Genomic DNA, 27,327 nt, shown 5'->3' with positions numbered 1-27,327 from the left:
CTAATTACACAAAAAAAAAACAGTTTTTAAGGTTTATGTAAAATCAATTGAGGATATGTAATTTTCTTGGTATTTTTGGAATAAAAATATTCCCTTTGGTTGGCACTTACTAATTTTCTCCAATCCAATGTAATACTGTTAAAGAACAGAGGTTAAGAACAAAATGTGTGTACGCACATGTTATGAATTCAGTGTTGGGCAGTAGTTAACTACATGTAGCGGCGCTACTAGTTTAACTACTAGTTTTTACATTTTTCAGTAGCTTGTATGTAGTTCAGCTACTTTTAAAACAGTGTAGCTTTTCCAGTAGTTAACTACATTTTCCAGCAAGTAGCGGTGTAGCGCGACCAAAAGCTACAAGCTACATTCCGCTTTGCGGAATCGTGCATTACCGCCATCTATTGTTATATAACGCATCTTGCGGCTTTATCAGTTCAGTTCATCAGCAGTTCATCAAAAAAGAGATCGTCTGATGATTATGTAAAGGACAGGAGAGGGTTCACACTGCACGAATCGATTAGTAAAGTTTACGCTTAATTTATAAACATGATTAAAACGCTGTCTGTGTCGAAGATTTCAAGCACATACAGGTGAATAATAGCCTTTTTAAATTGATTTTTCTGCTTTATTGCAGTCTATATCAAATGTATGCAAACTATTTTATTACAGTGGTGACCCGCCATAGTTTAATTTGTCCCGCCAGTTTTATAATGAACATAAGATCCCTAACGCGGTGTTTTGATTCATTGCATTGGCAAAGCATCCGTCAACTGAACAGAAAACAACAACATAGCTTAGTGTGCTGATCTAATAAAATTGGTTGCTCGGGTATAAGAATGTTCACGCGAGAAGCGCATGATTCGCGTAGTGAGACATTTAAGATGTTAAATCATTTTACAAATAATTGGAATAGAATTTCAAAAATATTGATACAAAAATTCTAATCTTTTTCTAGTCTGCATTTACATTGCTTATTTTTTTTATTATTGCATTTTTTGTCCCGTGTTATGGTAGCAATTTTGAGCATGAATCCTGCATTTCTATGTAGAAATCATTTCTGAAACTGCAGAGTGCAATTGGTCGTCGGTCCTCTCATGACATGATAAACAAAACTTATAATACATTTTAATATATATAAAGTGTGCAAAGAGAGTCAGTGTGAGATATAGGAGTATTGACATTTGAGTATATACATTTGAGTATTGTATTTTTCTATATAGTTTACAAAATAAAACAGTATGCTTTGAAATCATAATTGTAGTGCATTGCTTTGTTTTAAACGCCAAACATCTTACTTAAACATTTTTCATTAACAGTTATCCAGTTATTTGTAATAAGCTATGTCATTTAAAAAAATAAAAAAATAAAAGTAGTTTCAATGTAGCTAGCTACTTTTTGAACTTGTAGTGTAGCTAACTACTTTTTCAAAACGGTAGCTTGACTGTAGTTTAACTACTAAATATGAAATAATCTACACAATTATTAGTGAACGAGACCCACTGCTCTGTTTGTTTGAACATCTCCACACATCAATTTTGGCTCCACCAATAACGTGAGTTTGGGGTGGGGCTATCTGATTTCATGACCAATGGCAGTTGGGAAGTGTTCAGGAAACGTATTCAAAACACTATAAGTATTGGGAAATTGACTTCACCTTCAATGTCAGACTGTAAGTCTGGTAATAACATGCAATATACATCAATAATGCATTGCAGAGATAATATAGTCTCACCCTATTTGAATAGTGAGTACACAAAGTGAGTTTAAACTTGGCAATAGTGGCATTAATGTTTCTTGTAGTTCTTTTTACTTTCTATTTGTTGTTCAAGTACATAAAATATGCTTAATCACCGCCTTCCTTGTGACATCACCTCTAAAGATTGGCATCTTTGGTGTAAACTTCCTCATATATTTTAACTACATTTTGTGATCTCAGAGACAGGGAGCATCTATCTCAGGTACAGAAACTGTAAATTCAGTCATATAATAATATTAAAATCATACCTTTTGCATTAAAGTCATTGCTTAAATAATTTGGATTGTTGCAGCAGAAGAGCTAAAGTTAAGAAATTGTGGTGTCTGATTTACATAATGTATGGCAGCATCAATGATAGTAGAGTCACCATTTAGTGTTTATTTATTAATATACCGTCTGAATTAATATGTAAAACAAAACTTAGGTCAGGAATAGGTTTCTGTTTGTGCGTGTGAGTACAGGTTTATATTACATTGTGGGGACCAGCCATTTGTTTCCTCTTTCGAGGGAAATGGATTAATAAATATACTAAATGATGTTTTCATGAAAATGTAAAAATTTAGGAAGTTTTCTGTGATGGGTAGGTTTAGGGGTAGGGTTAGGAGATAGAATATACAGTTTGGACTGTATAAAAACCATTACGCCTATGGAGAGTTGTGTGTGTGGTCCTGACAGAATAATTGTTCCATTTATGAACACCTTGAATTTAAAACATTTGAAATCATTCATGTAACCACACCTTGTTTTGTTCCCAGATTTACACTCACAGCATTCCATTTCTCACCAAAACTGTAAAATGGCAGGTATGTTCTTTTTTAAAGTGTGTGATCTACATAGCATACGGCTTAGTTTTAAATCAATTATTTGTCTCTGCAGATAAAAACTATGCATTTTACATACATGGTGCCGAGGAGCAAACGTGTTCTGGGTATCTTTACAAATCTCCCCCAGAGAATCAGTTCAAGACCCAGGTATGTTTCTCTGGAAGAGCAGAACAGGTTTTTCAGCACATTAAAGAGATAAAATGAAAATTCTGTCATCATTTACTCATCCTGAAGTAGTTCCAAACCTGTATGAGTTTCTTTGTTCTGCTGAACACAAAGGAAGATATTTGGAAGAATGTCAGTAACCAAACAGATCTAGCCCCCCATTTACTGCCATAGTAGGAAAAATAAATACTACAGTAGTCAATGGGGGCGAGATCTGTTTGGTTACTGACATTCTTCTAAATATCTTCCTTTGAGTTTACCAGAACAAAGAAATACATAAAGGTTTGGAACAATTTGAGGGTGAGTAAATGAAGACAGAATTTTCATTTTTGGGTGAATTCCTTTAACGAGAGATTCTCTTTTCTACAGTAATTTATCTCTAAATTATATATATATATATATATATATATATATATATATATATATATATATATATATATATATATATATATATATATATATATATATATATATATATATATATATATATATATATATATATTTATTTTTTATTATTATTATTATTTTTTTTTTTTTTTTTCCAGAAATCTTGGAAACGGAGGTTTTTTGTTCTTCTAAAGTACAGTAACAACACATGTCTGCTTAAGTACTACAAAAATGAAGAGATGAACAAACAACTGGGAGACATTGACTTGTCTAAGTATGTTCAATAATTGTACTGTCCAGCACTAATTTACCTCATCAGATCATTCAACACCCCATAACCTGTCTGCCAACTATTCAACACCCTAGTTTGTCTTGACAAACTTTCCTTACACAATAATTGTACAACAAGGCTACAGATGAGAACATCTGATTTTCTGTCTGTCCTTATAGGGTCACATTCATGTTCTTAAACCCTGAGATGCATAAAATGTGGGACTGGATTCACAACAATTTCAGATGTTCTTCTTCATGCGTAATGTTTATTAAAGTACCAGATAGAGACTACTTCCTTATCGGAGAAAACAGGTTTGTCCTGAATGTGTTTGCTTTGTTCACTTGCTTTGTTCAGTGATTTATTGTTGTTCTCTTTGTCGTAAATTGAGTGAAAAGGTTTATATATACAGTATATATATATGATAAATATATTTAAAGAGATGACTTTTACAGAAATGTATTACATTTTGTAATTTCTTTTGTTTTAAAAATGCTCATGATATCATTCGACTAGTCTCTAATGAAGAGGATTAGGGCCAAGCAATAATAAAAAAATAAAACCATCTCGAGATTAAAGTTGTTAAATTTCGAGAAAAAACTTGTTATATTTTGAGAAAAAAGTCAAGATAAAATGTTGAGAATAAATTTGTTAAATTACGAGAAAAAAGTTGTTAAATTACGAGAATAAATCCGTTACATTTCAAGAAAAAAGTCAAGATAAAATGTTGAGAATAAACTCTTTAAATTACGAGAAAAAAGTCATTACATTACGAGAATTAGTTTGTTAAATTTCAAGAAAAAACTCGTTAAATTTCGAGAAAAAAGTTGATAAAATGTTGAGAATAAACTCATTAAATTATGAGAATAAACTAATTTAACGACTTTTTTCTCATAATTGAATGAGTTTATTCTCAACATTTTATCTCGACTTTTTTCTCGAAATTTAACAACTTTAATCTCAAGATGGTTTTATTTTTTTTTATTATTGCTTGGCCCTAATCCTCTTCCGTAAGTCTCTGAATGGTGCAATTTAACATATTTGTGCAGTTGGGAGATGGAAAAATGGTTCAAGGCTTTATATGACATCTTAAATAATCGTCCACACAGACTGTTGGATCCAAAGGTAATGTTTTTAGATTTCTGACTTGAAAATCATACATAATTGTGCATGGTGTGTAAAATATCTTCTTTTAGTAAAATAATCTGAATTAAACATCTGTCACACAGACATTTGGGTTAAACAAAAACATCAGAGAACTTCCACAACCAGAAAAGGATGAGCAGGTATGTTAGCTCATGGAATACATTGCTTATTGTAATGGGATTTATTTAACCCTTTGCTTTGAGAGTTCACTTATTCTGATAATTAATGGACTTTACTTGTAGCTGTGCAATAATCTAATAAGACAAGGCAATAATATCATCATCTATATTGTGTTAATGACAGAAAGCTGGGTGGGGTCATTCAAAATATGTTACACACGAACTGCCATCACCCTTGACCCAGGAGCCCATCTATGTTTCTCCTACAAAATTCAAAAGTAATCAGGTAGATGCATGCAAACAACACAAAAGGGAATACAAAAGAATACACACAAATATACTAATAGTTTCACTCTTTTTCCCCCTCATGCCAGAATTGAGAACACATAATGACACAGATGAATTGTCACAGTGAGTACATAAAAATACTCAGGCTTCATCCTAAACTCTGGCTTCTTTACCTGTTGTTACCTACTGAGTGCCAATTGTCATAACATTCTAAAAAAAACGAGACTGATTTTAAGATATCTTTGTTGTTTTATTTTTTGCAGTTCAAGTAATATGTTGAATTAATTTCCAAATGAGTGTAAAGCTGAACAGGATTCTTTATATGCCAAATGATATTTTCTTTCAATGTTTAACTGTTGCACTAACCCAAAGCAAAATTAATAATTTTTTTACAATGGCGTTCCATTGGGCACCTCAAATGAAATTGATAATGAGATGAACTGCACAAGTTGCATTCATAAATATATTTAAAATAAATATGATTAAAGCAAATGACCAAAAGGCAATAATTTTAGAACAAGGCAGCTTATTTTCAAAAGACCAGAACAATACTATGTATATACTATGTAAATAGGCTACTAAATATATATGAAATATTACGTTTCAAGACAAATGTGTTCGTATAACCATTCAACTTGATGTGAAAATTAAATAAAATGTAAATGTATGATCTGTTGTAACTTGTCCACATTCGACTGAGTGTGCTTTCAATGTTAATATTTTGCCTTTTAATAAAAGATTTTTTATTGACTTCCCCAATGTTTTGTAGCAAAGACTCCTAAAACTGAAATCCTATATATCTTGATATCCTGAAATGACTGTATTTATGTTACTCTACAAATTTAGTGTATTGTTTTTCTTTAATTGTGTATATTGTATAGCCTTTTGATTATAAAGGTTTCTTATGATAAAATCTTAGCTTGCTGTATAGCTTCCAATTTGTCCTCAAAATCAATTTATCTTTATCTGTGCATTCTGTATAAAGTGCAAGATTAGATAAATCAGTGCCGGGTTAGAAGTCTGCATGTATTTAAAAGAAACAGGTAAAGCACAATAATGAAAACTAACTAGCATTATTGCATATAGGCAGTGTTGGGAAAGTTACTCTAAAAAGTAAATAATTACTAGTTACTAATTACATCAAGAACTGTAATTCTAAATTAGGTCCCATTAACTTTGACCAATTGAACAATACAAAGGACAGACACGAAATTGCACATTTGATTCTTACAAATGAACAATATACAATTGCATAAATTATTCTTGAACTGATCAACGTGTGTAAAGTGAGAAGGATACATTAAACACATATTATAACATTAAAATCTGATGTTAAATCCAGTATTGTTTTTATATAGAATTGGTGTATAGTCAATACAGTAATCCCTTACTTTTAAAGGAAAAGTAATTAGATTACTTAGTAATTAATTACACCCAACACTGGATATAGGCTTATAATGCATATTAGATCATTTGTTAATGTTCATTCATATAGCTAGAAATGTCATGACATCTTTTTCTGTTTGTTATATGTTGTTTTTACTTGGAGTACCACACGTTTTTTTTATACCTTGGAGAAATCTAATGCCATAATCAATCACCCCAACCCCCTCCAGATCCAGCCAAATGTTAAACTTGGAAAAAATCCAGGGAATATGGTGGAGGAAAGACAATTATAATTATTTTCTGAAATCAATCAAGAATTCCCCTACAAATCCCCAGCAGCATGCAGAGAAAAAAAGGAATGATTTTTTTTTGCCAAAGTAACTTATTAATTGACCTCTTGCATTTCTAAGGGGACCCAGGAGATTCTAATCTCATACATTACTATTATCTCATAAATGGAACAGTGCCACATATTTACACATATTTGCACATATTTGCACATATTTCCAATCACAGCATACAGGATGTGCTTCAGAAGCTAAATAATAAATATAGTATTCCCACAATAGCACAAAGCCATTATGAATATCTAGTTTGTCTGGTAGTTTCCACAAACTAATGACGGACTCAATCAAAAGGGAGGGACCTTAAACCTAAGCTTACAAATAATGAGAAACTCCTCCTGTTAGCATAACAAACAAAAAGCCACCAGCTTCCTCCTAATCTGCCATCATAACACGCATGTTGTGAGAGCTGAATAACTTTTCAGAGGACACTATTTTTACCGTGACACAAGGTAAGACATTAATAATATAGAATACGGCTACTGGTATCATGGTTGTGCTGTGTGATGCTTGTAAAGAAATAAAAAGTTTATAACATATTATATATTATAAAAATGATGGAGGGATGATTTCCATTACATTTTAATTAGTCTTGTGATGACATTTCACTGAATATTATTTTTTTTCCCAAAATCCTAAATGTTTTTTGCATCTGATTGTATCTGATGTCAGTGCTTACAGTAAATTTATTTCACATCTATTTTAGCAACAACATGAGCAAGTCCAACAAACCTAAAAGTAAGTCTTAAATCTCTTGGTAAAAAAGGGATAATTAATGAAGACAAATTAAATTGAGTGGTATCGGTGCGTTTATTGTTGATCAGTTTATTTATGTTTCTGCAGCATCAACTGCAAAGTTTTACAAAGAACCAGCAATGGTAGAGGAAGTGTACACTGGATACCTGTACAAGTCCCCTGGCCAATCGGCCGTGTTAAAAAGCGTTGTAAGTCTCATATTGGATTTCAACTTGAAGTCTGTCAGTTCCTCTGTTCAGGAAACTTAGCAGTTACTGTTATATATGACTTACCTGTTATATCTGTCACAGAGCTCATGGAAGCACCGTTTCTTTGTGCTCTCCAAGATGGGAGAAGACGACTACCAGCTGAAATATTACACAAACAGCGAAAAGAGAGACAAACCTGTGGGAGAGATAGACCTATCTAAGTAAGGACAATACAAACTCATAGTAAAACTCATAAATAAATAAAGTATTTTCACACTATAATGAGAAAGTCTTTCTGTTTTAAAGCATCAGTTTGCTGTTTACTGGCCCAGAGAAACAGATGTGTGATTGGATTCAGAAACACTTCAGTTGTACTCCAGCCTCTGTGCTGTTCTTGAGGGTGGAAGATGACACATCAAAACACACGAGAGATTATTTCCTGATTGGAGCAAAAAGGTTTGCCACCATCATTTTGACTATATCTCTCACTGCTGTCACACCATATAGTTCAATGAAAGCCAGCATGATACAGGCAAAAAATAACATTTAAAGTGTCCATGAAGTGCCCATGGTTTTGAAGCCATGTATATGCTAGTAGTGTAGCATATATAGTAGGTTACATACATTTAAATTTGAGTCTTACAAAATCAGTGAATCAGAAAGTATTCAAATGAAATACAGAATACAGAAAATATATGAAATAAAGAGATACATGATTGGAATTGGAGTATTGAGTAATTACATGTAGTCTTTTAGCAGTACCTTAATCATTCTAGAAGTTGTTTAAACTTTTCATTCACTTATTTTCATTTTAAACCAACCGATGACATTTTTCCAATGGTGTTTTTAGTGATGATATGAATGGCTGGTGCAATGCCTTAGTCAAGGCCGTGAAGACCCAGAAACCAAATAAACTGCGACATACAGATGACACCCTTGAGGTAAACAATAAAATATTTCTCTCTCTTCTCTCTCTGTCTTTACACACATGCACCAGTCAAAGGTTTAGACACACCTCATCACCTTGGAATTTTAAGGTTCTCTCTGACATTTTTGTCAAAATTGAGTCATTCACGTTCTCATTCTGTGACCACTTATTTACATTATGTGACATTTTTATGCTGTGAACATTTAGAAAACAAAAAGGTTCTATGTATAAAGTCGAATGTAATGCAAAAACTTTGAAGGATCAATATGTCAAAACTGCTCAGAATACAGAGTGAACCTTATAATTCCACTGTGACAACCTTCTTATTCTTTATTATTATTTTTTTTTTTTTCAGTTTTCAGTATTTTCTACATTTGATTTGTAATTTGTTATATTACAATTTGTAATATTAATATAACTTCATATAATTACATTTTTTTTCGTCGACGTTGTTGTTGTTGTTGTTGTTTTGAAACACACGTGTTGGAATAATTTATTTAATTTCAAGCATTTAAGCATAAGTTTTAATCAGTTTTAACATCCTAAGAAACAAAAAAAATCTAAGCATGTCAAAACTTTTAAGAGGCAACTTTTGTACATGCTCACATACCTTTTTCCACAGGACAACAGATTTAGATCAATATCTGCACCTGAGAAATGTTCAGAACCAAAGGTTAAAGATCAGTCTGATGAAAGACGGTCAGCGCCCGAGTTATCTTCTCTGCCCCCCGACTATTATGACTATCCTCGCAAGTTCAGCGAACCTCTAGTACCAGTAGAGCTCAAGGTTTTACACATTTACATATGTTTCTTTAATATATGCACACAAATGCTTTTAAACTTCCATATGACAAAAACTCAAACTTCTATTTGACAGATTTCAGTTAAAGAGGATGAAGACGAGAAGGAAACCCTTGAAGTAAACATTAAAATATTTCTCTCTCTTCTCTCTCTGTCTTTACACACATGCACCAGTCAAAGGTTTAGACACACCTCATCACCTTGGAATTTTAAGGTTCTCTCTGATATTTTTGTCAAAATTGAGTCATTCACATATTCTTATTCTGTGACCACTTATTTACATTATGTGACATTTTATGTTGTGAACATGTCGAATGTAATGCAAAAACTTTGAAGGATCAATATCTCAAAACTGCTCAGAATACAGAGTGAACCTTATAATTCCACTGTGACAACCTTCTTATTCTTTATTTTTACAGTTTTCTACATTTGATTTGTAATTTGTTATATTACAATATTAATATAACTTCATATAATTACATTTTTTTTCATTGTTGTTTTGTTTAGAAACACACATGTTGGAATAATTCATTTAATTTCAAGCATTTAAGCATAAATGTTTTAATCAGTTTTAACATCCTAAGAAACAAAAAAAAATCTAAGCATGTCAAAACTTTTAAGAGGCAACTTTTGTACATGCTCACATACCTTTTTCCACAGGACAACAGATTTAGATCAATATCTGCACCTGAGAAATGTTCAGAACCAAAGGTTAAAGATCAGTCTGATGAAACATGGTCAGCACCTGAATTATCTTCCGACTATTATGACTATCCTCGCAAGTTCAGTGAACCTCTAGTACCAGTAGAGCTCAAGGTTTTACACATTTACATGTTTCTTTAATATATGCACACAAATGCTTTTAAACTTCCATATGACAAAAACTCAAACTTCTATTTGACAGATTTCAGTTAAAGAGGATGAAGACGAGAAGGATGGGAAACTGGATGAATCTCCAGAGGACAGCAGTGAATACATGTTAATGGCATCATTGTAGGTGTTTGAAAAGACTTTTCCCCTTAACTTGCCTAGTGAAATGTATTCTGCTGATAAAATGCAATTTTCTGAGAGATATTTTAATTGAATTGTTCTTTTTCTGTCGTCTTTCCTGATTTTAGGCAAATGAAATTGGAAGATGACCAACAGGAGGCGGACACTGCATGCATACAGACAAAGTAATTTTGAAGTCTTCGATTCACTTCATGGCAATGCACTATTGTGTTAGTTGTTCAAGAGATGATAAACTCTGTATGTTGCTGTTTGACACATTGTAATGCATTCACTGAGATCATTCCCCTGTGCCTCAGATGCTACACATTTTTCACCTTCATATGTGATACTTTGTTTATTTAACATTCTGTTTTTAACACTGACTGTAGCATGATTTTAGCATCTTAAAGGGATAGTTCACCCAAAAATGAAAATTTGATGTTTATCAGCTTACCCCCAGTGCATCCAAGATGTAGGTGACATTTTTTCTTCAGTCGATCACAAATGATGATTTTTAACTGCAACCGCTGCCCTCTGTCATTCAAATAATTGCAGTAGATGGGAACTTCATCTTTTTATCTATAAGAGTGAATAAACCTTGCTTAGACAAATCCAAATGAAACCCTGCGGCTCGTGACGACACATTAATGTCCTAAGACACGAAACGATCAGTTTGTGAGAGAAAACGAACATTATTTATATAATTTTTTACCTCTAATACACCACTATGTCCAACTCCGTTCAGCTTCCTGCTAGTGAGTCAAAAAACGCGTTCTGAAGACGGAAGTGATCGCCCATATACTTCAATGAGCGCGAGACATCACTTCTGTTGTCTGACCTCACTCACCGGAAGCTGAACGGAGTTGGACATAGTGGTGTATTAGAGGTAAAAAATGATATAAATACTGTTCAGTTTCTCACACAAACCGATCGTTTCGTGTCTTAGGACATTAATGTGTCGTCACGAGCCGCAGGGTTTCATTTGGATTTGTCTAAGCAAGGTTTATTCACTCTTATAGATAAAGTTCCCATCTACTGCAATGATTTGAATGACAGAGGGCAGCGGTTGCAGTTAAAAATCATCATTTGTGATCGACTGAAGAAAAAATGTCACCTACAACTTGGATGCACTGGGGGTAAGCAGATAAATATCAAATTTTCATTTTTGGGTGAACTATCCCTTTAATACATGAGAGATGGAATCATCTCTGATTAGAACGATTAAGCAAGCATCATTCTAAGGTGTTCTATTGTAGTTTGAGCCTTGTTCAACATTAAAATGATCTTGATTCTTGATGCCCCTTTGTTTAAAATACATAAAGTGTAACTTATTATTATTTTGTCTTTTTCAGCACTTCCATTAATGGCCACCAGTCCTCTTTGTGCAATGGTGCAGTCAACCAGGACGATAAAAATAAATGGTAATTTTTTACTTTAATTCAGTTTTACTGACATCATGGCAGCTTTGAACTGTTGAGGCTATTAAAAATGTGGCATCTCTTTGAATATTGTCAATGTATATTTCTATTCTGCAGTGAAACGCACACACATGTCGAGAAGGAGATCTGCGTTAGCCCAAACAGTCTGAAAAACAGTCTGATCTTGATGCAGGGAGAAGGCAAACCATGGTACCGTACTCCAGTTATTACAGATGTATTACAATAGAGAAAACATTAACATGAGTACAAAAGAACAACTTACATAGTATTATGTTTCTCATTGACTCTCATCCTTTTCTTCTCCAGTGTGTCCGAATGTCGGCAGATTCAGGACTCATGTCTGTTCCATAAGATGGATCGATCCTGGCCTTCAATGGCCTGCGGACAGACACAGTAGAAGAGATACACACATACCTAAGAAGACTAAGCAAGGATGAGGTAAGATGATGATTTCACCTGATTTTTTCCCAACACTACATTCAGAGAGCTATAAATAATGTTACTGAAATTATCCGTAGGTAAAACTCACTATTCGGCGGTTTCCAGGATCCCATCCTCTCTGCGCTGAATCTTGCCTATCACAATGAGGACATAAAACAAAATCTCTTGTGAATTCTCTTATCACCATTGATACTAGACAAATATTGTGCACATGTCTAGTTTAAGGTCAAAGGGACTGTGGGACATTAAAGCTCATTCATTTGAGTCTAATCATACCGGTGGAAAATAAGGTGTTAATAAAAACAGAAGTGGAAATTCGATTATCTAAAGTACATTTTCCTCTTTTTCATGTACATAAACCATGTAAATATGTAAAACAATGCAAATGAATTACGTTAGACTCACTGACATCAAAATGCCAGAGTGAAAGAAATCAGTATCATTTAGACTGTATATATGTACATGAAACTGCTCGAGTCGGTATATATTAGTTCATGTTTGTTGTATGTGAACAACAAGAGTCAAGTATTACTTTATGCACAGTTATAAACTGTTCATGTATTTTAACCTCTTTAAAGCTGCACTTTACAATTCTAACAGTATACAATACTTTATATACTGTGTAAATAAAACTTTTCTGTTATTGTATTTCATTTTGAAAAGCATAAAATCAATGATGTATTGCTCCAAATCATGATGCATTGATTTAAATATTTCAGTCACTCTTTAGATTTATGATTATATATATATATAATTATGCTGTACTGAAGCATGCATTTGCACCTTGTTACACTGTGAAGTGTTATTAAACTTTCATAACTGTTACCATTGGTGTGTGTCACTGAAACTAAGGATTTAAAGAATAGAGCTCAGGGAGTTAAAAGGTATAATCAATAGATTCACAGGATTAGTTGGATATAATACACAAGTTTATTGTGCATTTCAAAGCAAAAGTAATAAAGACTTCTATAAGATATGTTGTATTTAGCCTTTTGATTATAAAGGTTTCTTATGTTAAAATCTTCAATGTATGCTTTCCAATTTGTCCTCAAAATCAATTTATCTGTATCTGTGCATTCAAGTGTAAGATTATATAAATTAGTGTCAGGTCGGAGGTTTGCATGTATTTTTATGCCAGGAACAAGTGCAACAATGAAAACATTCTCACTTACACACCCCTTATATACAAACCTGATTCCAAAAAAGTTGGGACACTGTACAAATTCTGAATAAAAAAGGAATGCAATGATTTACAAATCTCAAACTTATATTTTATTCACAACAGAATATAGATAACATATCAAATGTTGAAAGTGAGACATTTTGAAATGTCATGCCAAATATTGGCTCATTTTGGATTTCATGAGAGCTACACATTCCAAAAAAGTTGGGACAGGTAGCAATAAGAGGCCGAAAAAGTTAAATGTATATATAAGGAAAAGCTGGAGGACAAATTTGCAACTTATTAGATCAATTGGCAACATGATTGGGTATAAAAAGAGCCTCTCAGAGTGGCAGTGTCACTCAGAAGTCAAGGTGGGCAGAGGATCACCAATTCCCCCAATGCTGCGACGAAAAATAGTGGTGTTTCTCAGAGAAAAATTGCAAAGAGTTTGAAGTTATCATCATCTACAGTGCATAATATCATCCAAAGATTCAGAGAATCTGGAACAATCTCTGTGCGTAAGGGTCAAGGCCGGAAAACCATACTGGATGCCCGTGATCTAGACGGCACTGCATCACATACAGGAATGCTACTGTAATGGAAATCACAACATGGGCTCAGGAATACTTCCAGAAAACATTGTCGGTGAACACAATCCACCGTGCCATTCGCTGTTACCGGCTAAAACTCTATAGGTCAAAAAAGAAGCCATATCTAAACATGATCCAGAAGCGCAGGCGTTTTTTCTGGGCCAATGCTCATTTAAAAAATGGACTGTGGCAAAGTGAAAAACTGTTCTGTGGTCAGACGAATCAAAACTTGAAGTTCTTTTTGGAAAAATGGGACGCCATGTCATCCGGACTAAAAAGGACAAGGACAAGCCAAGTTGTTATCAGCGCTCAGTTCAGAAGCCTGCATCTCTGATGGTATGGGGTTGCATGAGTGCATGTGGCATGGGCAGCTTACACATTTGGAAAGGCACCATCAATGCTGAAAGGTATATCTAAGTTCTAGAACAACATATGCTCCCAACCAGACTTCGTCTCTTTCAGGGAAGACCTTGCATTTTCCAACATGACAATGCCAGACCACATACTGCATTAATTACAACATCATGGCTGCGTAGAAGAAGGATCCGGGTACTGAAATGGCCAGCCTGCAGTCCAGATCTTTCACCCATAGAAAAGATTTGGTGCATCATAAAGAGGAAGATGCCACAAAGAAGACCTAAGACAGTTGATCAACTAGAAGCCTGTATTAGACAAGAATGGAACAACATTCCTATTCCTAAACTGGAGCAACTTGTCTCCTCAGTCCCCAGATGTTTGCAGACTGTTATAAAAAGAAGAGGGGATGCCACACAGTGGTAAACATGGCCTTGTCCCAACTTTTTTGAGATGTGTTGATGCCATGAAATTTAAAATCAACTTATTTTTACCTTAAAATTATACATTTTCTCAGTTTAAACATTTGATATGCCATCTATGTTGTATTCTGAATAAAATATTGAAATTTGAAACTTCCACATCATTGCATTCTGTTTTTATTCACAATTTGTGCAGTGTCCCAACTTTTTTGGAATCGGGTTTGTACACTAATTAATGACACAATTTAGTTCAATCTTTGTTCAGTCTTTACATTCTCAGGGAAATTTCATCCTGCCCCCTATTATTAAAAAAAAAAAAGATTTTTCTTTATTTTTAGCTTTAATATTTAAAAGTATTAAAGGGATAGTTCACCCAAAAATGAAAATTCGGTCAGCATTTACTCACTCCCAAGTTGGGTCATGGGCGGCCAAAGCTCACTGATGCACGTGGGGAGCGAAGGCTGGCCCGTGTGGTCCGAGCCAACAGACGAGCTACTGTAGCTCAGATTGCTCAAGAAGTTAATGCTGGTTCTGATAGAAAGGTGTCAGAATACACAGTGCATCGCAGTTTGTTGCGTATGAGGCTGCATAGCCGCAGACCAGTCAGGGTGCTCATGCTGACCCGTCCACTGCCGAAAGCGCCAACAGTGGGCATGTGAGCATCAGAACTGGACCACGGAGCAATGGAAGAAGGTGGATTGGTCTGATGAATCACGTTTTCTTTTACATCATGTGGATCGCCAGGTGCATTTGTGTCGCTTACCGGCGGAACACCTGGCATCGGAAGTAGGCAAGTCAACAGAGGCAGTGTGATGTTTTCGGCAATGTTCTGCTGTGAAACCTTGGGTCCTGCCATCCTTGTGGCTGTTACTTTGACACGTACCACCTACCTAAGCATGGTTACAGACCATGTACACCCTTTCATGGAAACGGTCTTCCCTTCAGCAGGAAAGCAAAAGAGCAAAAAAGCTTCAGAAATGGTTTGAGGAGCACAATATCAAGTTTGAGGTGTTGACTTGGCCTCCAAATTTCCCACATCTCAATCTAATCAAGCATCTCTGGGATGTGCTGAACAAACAAGTCTGATCCATGGAGGCTCCATCTCGCAACTTACAGGACTTAAAGGATCTGCTGCTAATATCTTGCCAGATACCACAGCACACCTTCAGGGGTCTAGTGGAGTCCATGCCTCGACGGGTCAGGGCTGTTTTTTGGCAGCAAAAGTGGGACCAACACAATATTAGGAAGGTGGTCATAATGTAATGCCTGTTCGGTGTATATGAAATTAACAAAGAGACAAGGAATTAAAAGAATAAGAAGTCTTTAATAATTCCATGGAGTCTTTAAGCAGTAGCTAGCTTAATCATTCTACTTCTAAAGTAAATTATATACTGTAAATATAATTCTAGAAGTTTTAATTTTCATTTTAAAACAACTGATGATGTTTTGTTTTCTGGTGTTTTTAGTGATGATGTGAATGGCTGGCACAATGCCTTAGTCAAGGCCCTGAAGACCCAGAAATCAAATAAATTGTGACATACATATTCGTTTTAACATCCCAAGAAACAAAAACTTTTTACACAGGACAACAGATTTAGATCAATGTCTGCACCTGTGAAGTGTCCAGAACCAAAGGATGAAAGATGGTCAGCACCTGAATTAATGTTACCTTCTCCGCCAACCCCCGACCATTATGACTATTCTCGCAAGTTCAGCGAACCTCCAGTACCAGTAGAGCTCAAGGTTTTACACATTTACATGTTTCTTTGATATATGCACACAAATGCTTTTAAACATCCATATGACAAAAACTTAAACTTCTATTTGACAGATTTCAGTTAAAGAGGATGAAGACGAGAAGGATGGGAAACAGGATGAATCTCCAGAAGACAGCAGTGAATACATGTTAAAGGCATCATTTTAGGTGTTAAAGAGGACTTTTCCCCTTAACAGCCCTAGTGAAATGTGAAATGCATTCTGCTGATAAAATGCAATTTTCTGAGAGATATTTTAATTGAATTGTTCTTTTTTCATGGTCTTTCCTATTAGGCAAATGGCATTGGAAGATGACCAACAGGAGGCAGACACTGCATGCATGCAGACAAAGTAATTAAGTCAACAACACTGTTTCTTTTCTTAGCATCTGTTTTACTGTTTGGAGAATTCCAACATTTCTAGCCTTGCTGAACAGGTCTGGTCTTGGATGATTGTTAAGGTTAAAGCAAAATCTTGGCAAGGTTTTAGCATACCTGAGAGATGCAATCATCAAGATGATTAACCTCCAATCAATGATGTGTCCTATAGTTTTCCGATTCATATTCAAATTACACAAAAGTTAAATGTTAAAATTTACAATGAAAGTACAGAAACAGACAGTTATCTGTAATTATATTTCTGTTTTTCTTTCTTTTTTTTCCAGTCGTACTGACTTCATCTCTGTTTGACTATCTGTCTCCGCTCCCTCCCTCCTCAGTGAAGATCTCAGCCAATCAAAGGAATCTCTCATCAACTTCAGTGAAAGCCATGCTTCTTCTGGCATGGACTAGTTGGACAATTTATAGCGATTTATGATGCAGGTTCCCATTTGAGGGAACCCTTTCACCTCACACTCCAGCTTATGAGGAGCTTATGGAGGTCATCTCCCTTCGGTGTCCTCAGGAGGCCATTTTGCAAACCCCGCCACTTTGTGTTTTTCATGGTGCAGAGGTTTCAGGCGATTGCATGATCCAGTCACTTGACACTGCATCACCAATGTTACTGGGTCAGCCCCTTGATACTGCGGCACACACATCCATTCTTCCACAACACAGGAAGTTCCTGAGGTTTGCTTTTAGGGGGCGAAGCATACCAATATCAGGTTCTTTCCTTCGGCCTAGCTTTATCATCCCGCACGTACACGAAATGCGTGGATGCAGCTCTGGCTCCACTGTGATTCCAGGGCAACTATATAGACGACTGGCTCATTCTGGCTCAGTCAGAACAGATGGTGGTTTGACATCGAGATGTCATTCTCGACCACATGAAATTTGGGCTTCCGGCTCAATTCCAAGAAAAGTGTGCTTGTTCCAGACCACTTTCTTAGAAGTAGTTTGGGACTCGACATCGATGCAGGCACATCTCTACCCTGCTCGTATCGAGTCAATTCTAGTAGCTGTAAACAAGTTAAACCTAGGCCAGTCCATCACTGTAAACACGATGGACGTGATACCTTTTGGCCTGCTGTACATGAGGCCCTTAGAGTGGTGGCTCAGGACCAAAGGGTTTTTAACTAAACCAGGGTATATTTGTAAGGTTCCCACTAATGTGGCTAGAACTACAGTATTACACTGCATGCCTTCTTTCCTCCTCCTTTCAGTACTCTGAATCAGGAAAAACTTTGCTTCGCCCTGTTAGGGCCTGTCTACAGAGCTGTCCTGATCAACGAAAATCTGATCAACTCTTTGTCTGTTTTGGGCCACCCAGGAATGGGTGTCCAGCATTTAAGCAGAGGATGAGCAAGTGGATAGTCAAAGCTATTTCTCTTGCATACAAGTGAGCCATCCATCCTTTGGTGGTCCGAGCCCATTCGACTAGGAGTATGGCTGCTTCAAAAGCATTAATTTAGGAGTTTCTCTCCAGGATGTATGAGATGCGGGGTGGTCTTCCCTGCACACCTTTGTGAGGTTTTACAACCTAGATTTGGGTTCTGCTCCTGGGACCAGTGTGCTCTCGTCTTAATGTGCAAGATTGGTTTTCACAAAGACAGGCACTTGTCAGTATGGCGGCATGGGTATAAATCCCACAGCATCGAAGACTCTGACGCAACATGAGGTCCCTCGAAAGGGAACGTCTCAGGCTACACATGTAACCATGGTACCCTGAGAAGGGAAAGAGACGCTGCGTTGTGTTGCCATACTTCCTGCATGCCTGTGATCGTCTTGCTTCAGCCTATTAGAAGCTGACATTGTTTGGTCTGGGTATGCTTTATAGTTTCCTGGTCGATGACGTCACCCACCTATGACATTTCATCACGCTGTTGGACTGATTTTACACATGCTTCATAACCCAATCACGCAGAGGCGTTCCCATAGCGTGAAAGACTCAGGGAACCATGGTTTCATGCTTAACCTGAGACGTTTTTCAGCGGCTGATTCTTAAATGATCAAATTAGTATTAGTGGTCCCCACTAATGTTAAATATGTGGTTACATTTTTAATTTTAGTACTGGAAATAACATTAGCAGGGTGTTTTAGCCTTGAGGAAACAATTGAGTATATCAATGTGTCTTAAGGGTTGAGTAATATTTTGTCATTTACGAATTAAAATCAAATATATTTAGCACTGTGGTTATGATAAATATGGTATGTGTATTTTTCTATTCTGTAGTGAAACACACACCTGTTGAGAAGGAGATCTGCGTAAGATCTGAAAAACAGTTTGATCTTCACACAGGAACAGGGAAACCATGGTACAGCTCTACAAAAGATAATTGGTAATGATATTACCATTTAATATGTATGCTGATACATATTCAATTTTCTAGAATAATGATAATAACACAAGTAGAAATGAACACTTACAATGTACAGTATTTTATTTAATCTCTTATCATCTTCTCCAGTGTGTCTGAGTGTCACCAGATTCAGGACTCATGTCTGTTCCATAAGGGGGATCAGATCCTGGCTGTCAATGACCTGCTAGTATCTCCACTAATAGACACATTAGTGGAGATACATACCTAAGAAGACTAAGCAAGAATGAGGTAAGACAATGATTCACAATAAAATAATGTTTTTTCATCACTACATTCAAGGAAATAAAGTTACTGAAATTACTTGCAGGTAAAACTCACTGTTCGGCGGTTTCCAGGATCCCAGCCTCTGCACTCTTAATCTCATCATCACACTGAGGACATGAAACAAAACCTCACGTTATTTCTCTTATAACCATTGAGTTATTAGAAATATTGTGCACATGCCTTGTTTAAGGTCAAAGGGTCTCTTGGACATTAAAGCCATTAAGAAGTAGAAATCAGGTTATCTAAATTAACTTGCACTCTTTTGCATGTACATTATCATGTAAATATGTAAAACAATGTGACTGAACTATTACATTCATTGATATAAAAATATCACTGAGTGAAAGGAATCAGTAACATTTAGACATTTATATATGTACATGAAACTGTATAGTATAGTGGGTATATATTCATATTTATATGCAGTACCGCGGGAAGTAGAGGTGCTGAGGGTGCTGCAGTACCCCCTGGTGTGGGGGGCTAGTTTAACTGCTCAGGACAAACAAGAGACTCATGAACAACCATCGCAAAACATAAAAACAGTCGTAGATCATCAGGTAACCACACACAGTATTGAGAATCAATGGTTCACATACTTATGAATGGAGTTATTTTAATAAATTCAGCTATTGTTTTGTCTTGTGAACTAAATGCAAACATCTTTTATGTAAAATATCTTACTCAGGACAGTACTAAACAAAAAATAACATGCATTTTTTTTTTTTATTATCCCTCTTATTTTATTAAAATAATTATTTTCACAGATTCTGCAAGGGGTTCACATACTTTTTCATACCACTGTACATATTACCTGTGGTTATGTGTCTGGTTTTGAAAATCAGGTAATCAAGGATGTTTTTAAATGTTTCAATCACTTGTACATGTAGCTCTTTTATATTAATGAATTATGCTGTACAAAAGCATGCATTTTCACATTGTTACACTGCGAAGTGTTATTAAACTTTCACAAATTTTAATCCTATTGTGTGTTTCACTAAAAACTAGAGATTGAAAGAATTGAGTTTAGGGAGTTACAAGGTATGATCAATGGATTTGGACAGCAACCAGTCTGCTTGTGGTCTCAGCCAACACTTCATCACAACTTCTCCATTCAGATAGGTTAGTCAACCATAACTCCATCCAGGACAGCCAGGAACCTTGGAGTCGTGATTGATTATAAGTTAAACTTCACAGTCTACATTGCTAGAACAACGAGCTTCTTTCCGGGTTGGTGACATCACTAACCTTAGAATTTACATAGTAATATACCCCCGAGAACACGCAATAAAGGGGGTGAGGCCATATTATTGCAATACAGTACCCATAATGAAACTAAACTATACCCGTTCTATCTTCATGCAGCATATATTCTGTGGCACTGTAGGCATCTTACAACAGTTCCCACATGAGCAATTTATAGATTATCATGACAGAATATGCTAATCAATGACTTTAAGATAGTTAACTCCACATCAGCTACACAAATTCATCAACTAACCATTCAGAAACGTCCTGTTGCATTCTACATGTTGTCACTTCTTCTTGAGTCTCTCCATCATTGCCCGACTCCGGTTTGAACATAAAAGGCTGAACAGTTTCTGACATTTTCAGTGAGTCTTTGTGAAGTAATCGGCGCTGCTAACACTATGTGCTAACATGAGCTCTTGAAACTCCACCCTCTTCGTAGGAGCAGCAGCTCGTTTGCATTTAAAGGGACACACACAAAAACGGAGCATTTTTGCTCATCCTCAAAAAGTTACAAATTTAACATGCTATAAAAAAATGATGTGTGGGGTATTTTGAGCTAAAACCTCACATACACACTGAGGACATCAAAGACTTATTTTACATCTTGTAAAAGTGGCATTTAATAACCCCTTTAACTTTCATTAAAAGTATTAACTAGCATTGTTGCACAAAGGCAGTGTTGGTTAAGTTACTCTAAAAAAGTAATTCATTACTAGTGACTATTTACATCAAAAGTGTAATTCGATTACTGTACTAATTACTCTCACTAAAAAGTATCGGATTACATATTACTAATTACTTTCTAAATCCCATCAACCTCAACCATTTGAACAATACAAGGACAGACACGAAACTGCACATTTGTTAAATCCAATTTAGTTTTGAATTGGTGTATAGTCAATACAGTAATCCCTTACTTTCAAGCGAAAAATAATTAGATTACTTAGTAATTAATTACACCCAACACTGGATATAGGCCTATAATGCATATTAGATCATTTGTTAATGTTCATTCATATAGTTAGAAATGTCACAACATTTCATTTCTGTTGTTTTTACTTAGAGTAGCCCTATCACATATTTATTTAACCCTTAGAGACACAAAATCAAATGCCATAATCAATCACCCCAACCCCCTCCTCATCCAGACAAATGTTACAGGGAATATGGAGGAAAGACAATTATTTACTGAAATCCATCAATCAAGAATTCCCCCTAAAATCCCCAGCAGCATGCAGAGAAAAAAAGGTAAAAAAAGGTTGTTGTTTTTTTTTGCCAAGGTAACTTATTAATCGACCTCTTGCATTTCTAAGGGGAGCCAGGAGATTCTAACCACATAATCTGATAAATGGAACAGTGCCAGGTTTCAGTGAATATTTGCACATATTTCCAGTCACAGCTCACTGGATGTGCTTCAGAGCTAAAATTTCTTTTTGTAGTATTCCCACAATAGCACAAAGCCATTATGAATATTTAGTTTGTCTGGTAGTTTCCACAAACTAATGACAGACTCAATCAAAAGGGAGGGACCTTAAACCTAAGCTTACAAATAATGAGAAACTCCTCCTGTTAGCATGACAAACAAAAAGCCTCCAGCTTCCTCCTAATCTGCCATCATAACACGCATGTTGTGAGAGCTGAATAACTTTTCAGAGGACACTATTTTTACCGTGACACAAGGTAAGACATTAATAATATAGAATACGGCTACTGGTATCATGATTCTGCTATATGTCTCTGATGCTTGTATAGAAGTAATGCTGATATATACATAACATATTATTTGAAATATGATGGAGGGTTAATTTCCATTGTATCTCAATTAGTCTTGTGGTGACATTTCACTGAATATTAGTTTTGTTTTACAAAATCATAAATGTTTATATCTGATTGCATCTGATGTCAGTGCTTACAGTAAAACAATTCCACATCTATTTTAGCAACAACATGAGCAAGTCCAACAAAAATACAAGTAAGTTTAAAATCGTTTAGGAAAATGGAATAATCAAGAAAGACATTTTAATGACATAAATTTAACTGTGTGGCATCTATGCATTTAATGTTGATCAGTTTATTTATGTTTCTGCAGCATTAACTGCAAAGTTTTACAAAGAACCAGCAATGGTAGAGGAAGTGTACACTGGATACCTGTACAAGTCCCCTGGCCAATCGGCCGTGTTAAAAAGCGTTGTAAGTCTCATATTGCATTTCAACTTGAAATTGAAATATCTGCAGTCTATCAAATAAGACAGTTCCTTTGTTTGTGAAACTTAGTTTTACCTGTTATGTCTGCCACAGAAATCATGGAAGCACCGTTTCTTTGTGCTCTCCAAGACGGGCGAAGACACCTACCAGCTGACATACCATACAAACAACGAAAAGAGAGACAAATCTGTGGGAAAGATAGACCTTTCTAAGTAAGGAAAATACTGTCACCCTCAAAAATAAACATAGTATTTTCACACTATAATGAGAAAGTCTTTCTGTTTTAAAGGATCAGCTTGCTGTTTACTGGCCCAGAGAAACATCAGATGTGGGACTGGATTCAGAAACACTTCAGGTGTCCTCCAGCCTCTGTGCTGTTCTTGAGGGTGGAAGATGACACATCAAAACACGCGAGAGATTATTTCCTGATTGGAGAAAACAGGTTTGCAACCATCATTTTGATATCTCTCATGATGTCACACATAATGCAATGACAGCCAGCATGATACAGGCAAAAAAAAAAAATCAAAGTCACCATGAAGTGTGTCTTTTAGCCCATGTCTTTTGATTTTGAAGCCATGTATGTGATAGTAGTGTAATAGATACACACATTTAAAATTGAGTCTTACAAAATCAGTCAACAAAGCTTTACTGTCATGACTGTTTGCATTTAGAATAGTGCAAAAGCATATATAGTATTCAAACATTAAACAGACAATACAGAAAATAAATATATGAAATAAACAAAGAGATACATTAATTTAAAAGATAAAGAGAGTAAGATTAAGAAGAAGTCTTGAGTAATATCATGGAGTCTTTAAGCAGTAGCTGAATCATTCTACTTCAAACATTTAATTTAACAAGTTATATACCGTAAATATAATTGTAGAAATTGTTTAGCTTAAACTTTACATTTTTATTTTAAAATAAATGATGACATTTTTCAAAAACTGGTAGTAAATGTTTTCTGGTGTTTTTTAGTGATGATATGAATGGCTGGCACGATGCCTTAGTCAAGGCTGTGAAGATCCAGAAACCAAATAAACTGCGACATACAGATGACACCCTTGAGGTAAACAATAAAATATTTCTCTCAAAGGCTTGGACACACCTACTGATACATTTTATTTGTTATTGCTCACATATTTTACCTTTTTCCACAGGACAACAGATGTAGATCAACATCTGCACCTCTGAACGATTCGGAACCAAAGGTTAAAGATCACTTTGATGAAAGACGGTCAGCACCCGAATTAATGTTATCTTCTCTGCCCTCCGACCATTATGACTATCCTCGCAAGTTCAGCGAACCTCTACTACCAGTAGAGCGCAAGGTTTTACACATTTACATATGTTTCTTTAATATATGCACACAAATGCTTTTAAACTTCCATATGACAAAAACTCAAACTTCTATTTGACAGATTTCAGTTAAAGAGGATGAAGACGAGAAGGATGGGAAACTGGATGAATCTCCAGAGGACAGCAGTGAATACATGTTAATGGCATCATTGTAGGTGTTTGAGAAGACATTTCCCCTTAACTGGCCTAGTGAAATGTATTCTGCTGATAAAATGCAATTTTCTGAGAGACATTTAATTGAATTGTTCTTTTTCTGTCATCTTTCCTGATTTTAGGCAAATTAAATTGGAAGATGACCAACAGGAGGCGGACACTGCATGCATACAGACAAAGTAATTTTAAAGTCTTCGATTCACTTCATGACAATGCACTATTGTGTTAGTTGTGCAAGATACAGTAATCTCGTGCATGTTGCCATCTGACACATTGTTATGCATTCACTAAGCTCATTCCCGTGCCTCAGATGCTACACATTGATGTGATTCTTTGTTTATTTAAAGACTACAAAACAACTTATCTTAGCGTTACTGAACATTCAGTTTTGTTGTTTAGAAATGTCCAGTCTTGCTGAACAGGTCAGGTCAGGTGAATGCTAAGATTAAAGAAACACTGACTGTTGCATGGTTTTAGCATCTTGATACATGAAACATGCAATCATCTCTGACTAGAATGATTAAGCAAGTTAAACTTATTATTATTTTGTCTTTTTCAGCACTTCCATTAATGGCCATGAGTCCTCTGTGTGCAATGGTGCAGTCAACCAGTATAAGGAATATGAAAATAAACGGTACATTTTGCCTTTAATGCAGTTTTACTGACACCATGGCAGCTTTGAACTGTGTTTTTCTGCTGAATACATCTGAATGATGTCATCTTTGTTTCACTTACTTTTTTCCTTAGAATGAGTACAGATGGGAGACATGCTCAGCATCTTCTCCCCAACTTAAATGAGAACTGTGCCTCTACCGAGCTTGACGAGGTGCCTTTAAACAAGAGGTGATTTTTTTTATCATTTCAGTTCACCCCCTCGGCCCTTAGTTCAACACTAGAACAACTTGAGTATTATGCATAAAAGGAAACCCACTTTATATCAGTTGTCTTTAACTAATATGTACTTGCATCAAAAAAATGACTGTTAGGTACAATGTACTTATTGTGTTCATGCTGTATTACTGAGCTGGGATATGGGTAAGGTTAGGAGCAGGTTTGGTGGTATGGGTATGTTTAAAGGTGGGTTAAGGTGTAAGGAAAGAGTTAACAGTGTAATTATACTGTAATTACATAAATTACTGTAATTGCAGGTATTTTGTAAATATAAAGACAATGCAAAAACATAATTAAAGACACTTAATATAAAGTGGGACAAAGTAAACAATTATTTCAATTTCTTAATTTCCTGTGTCATTTGATTCTCAGCTATAATTAGCACTAAGGTTATGAAAAATGTGGCATTTCTTTGAATATTGTCAATGCATATTTCTATTCTGCAGTGAAACGCACACACATGTCGAGAAGGAGATCTGCGTTAGCCCAAACAGTCTGAAAAACAGTCTGATCTTGACGGAGGAAGAAGGCAAACCATGGTACCGTACTCCAGTTATTACAGTTGTATTACAATAGAGAAAACATTAACATGAGTACAAAAGAACAACTTACATAGTATTATGTTTCTCATTGACTCTCATAATTTTCCTCTCCAGTGTGTCCGAGTGTCGGCAGATTCAGGACTCGTGTCTGTTCCATAAGGGGGATCAGATCCTGGCCTTCAATGGCCTGCGGACAGACACAGTAGAAGAGATACACACATACCTAAGAAGACTAAGCAAGGATGAGGTAAGATGATGATTTCACCTGATTTTTTTCCATCATTACACTCAGAGAGCTATAAATAATGTTACTGAAATTATCTGCAGGTAAAACTCACTATTCGGCGGTTTCCAGGATCCCAGCCTCTGCACTCTGAATCCTGCATATCACAATGAGGACATGATACAAAATCTCTTGTGAATTCTCTTATCACCATTGAGTTATTAGAAATATTGTGCACATGTCTAGTTTAAGGTCAAAGGGACTGTGGGACATTAAAGCTCATTCATTTGAGTCTAATCATACCGGTGGAAAATAAGGTGTTAATAATAACAGATGTGGAAATTCGATTATCTAAAGTACCTTGTCCTATTTTGCATGTACATAAACCATGTAAAACAATGTAAATGAATTGTCATATTCACTCAAAATGCCACTGAGTGAGAGAAATTAGTATAATGTAGACTGTATATATGTAAATGAAACTGCTCGAGTCGGTATATACTAGTTCATGTTTGTTTATGTGAAGAACAAGAGTCAAGTATTACTTTATAACAAGTATGAAGGTTAAGTAACAGTGAAAAATGCACAGTTATAAACTGTACATGCATTTTAACCTCTTTAAAGCTGCACTTTTTCCCCTAAAGGGACATAGGCGTGGAAAAAAATATGAGATGGGTGGAAAAATAATAAATCAATGCTTCTGCGTTGACTCGCAAAATGTTTGCGTTCCTTTGAAAACCTCCTCACAGACTTTCCAACGTTCCATTCATTGATTTAAATGTTTCTTTGTGAGGGAACACAAAACATTTCGCGAGCGAAAGCAAAAGCATGGGCAAATCATTTTTCCTCCCATCTCATTTTTTTTCACCATGTCCCTTTAGGGGCTCTGTACTTTTTATATTTCTAACAGTACAAGATACTTTATATACTGTGTATATACAACTTTACTGTCATTGCATATTTCATTTTGAAAAGCATGTAATCAATGATGTATTGCTCCAAATCATGATTAATTGATTTAAATGTTTCAGTCACAATTTAGATATTTTACTGAAGATGTAGTGTACTTAATATATAACTGTACAAAAGCATGCATTTGCACATTGTTACAATGTTGAATTGTTATTAAACTTTCAGAACACTTAACCCTTGATTGTGTTTCACTA

At 35.4% G+C, this 27,327-nt stretch overlaps 2 protein-coding genes and 1 pseudogene across 2 annotated transcripts; all 3 read left to right on the top strand.

The window, feature by feature from the left end:
- The first annotated feature begins 1,947 nt into the window (after positions 1-1,947).
- plekhs1.4 (pleckstrin homology domain containing S1, tandem duplicate 4) lies at positions 1,948-5,455 on the top strand. The gene is made up of 9 exons (XM_067370347.1): positions 1,948-1,958; positions 2,512-2,559; positions 2,633-2,727; positions 3,291-3,406; positions 3,583-3,717; positions 4,453-4,528; positions 4,633-4,689; positions 4,853-4,954; positions 5,043-5,455. Exons 2-9 carry the CDS (start codon positions 2,553-2,555, stop codon positions 5,046-5,048), a joined length of 594 nt encoding a protein of 197 aa, XP_067226448.1. The 5' UTR covers positions 1,948-1,958; positions 2,512-2,552; the 3' UTR covers positions 5,049-5,455.
- Positions 5,456-7,012: 1,557 nt separating this feature from the next.
- Positions 7,013-12,940, top strand: LOC137008154 (pleckstrin homology domain-containing family S member 1-like; annotated as a pseudogene).
- A 9,462-nt stretch (positions 12,941-22,402) lies between these two features.
- LOC137008240 (pleckstrin homology domain-containing family S member 1-like) lies at positions 22,403-26,813 on the top strand. Its single transcript, XM_067370172.1, has 14 exons — positions 22,403-22,465; positions 22,726-22,757; positions 22,875-22,975; positions 23,060-23,202; positions 23,280-23,432; positions 23,972-24,062; positions 24,154-24,324; positions 24,415-24,503; positions 24,628-24,684; positions 25,065-25,139; positions 25,253-25,348; positions 25,843-25,935; positions 26,053-26,185; positions 26,266-26,813. The coding sequence occupies exons 2-14, from the start codon at positions 22,733-22,735 to the stop codon at positions 26,332-26,334; spliced, it is 1,296 nt and encodes a 431-aa protein (XP_067226273.1). The 5' UTR covers positions 22,403-22,465; positions 22,726-22,732; the 3' UTR covers positions 26,335-26,813.
- The last annotated feature ends 514 nt before the right edge of the window (positions 26,814-27,327 follow it).

Source organism: Chanodichthys erythropterus, chromosome 19 (genome assembly GCF_024489055.1).
Source record: "Chanodichthys erythropterus isolate Z2021 chromosome 19, ASM2448905v1, whole genome shotgun sequence".
NCBI lineage: Eukaryota > Metazoa > Chordata > Actinopteri > Cypriniformes > Xenocyprididae > Chanodichthys > Chanodichthys erythropterus.
Note: the sequence above shows the minus strand (reverse complement) of the source record. Positions and strands in the feature narration are given on the sequence as shown.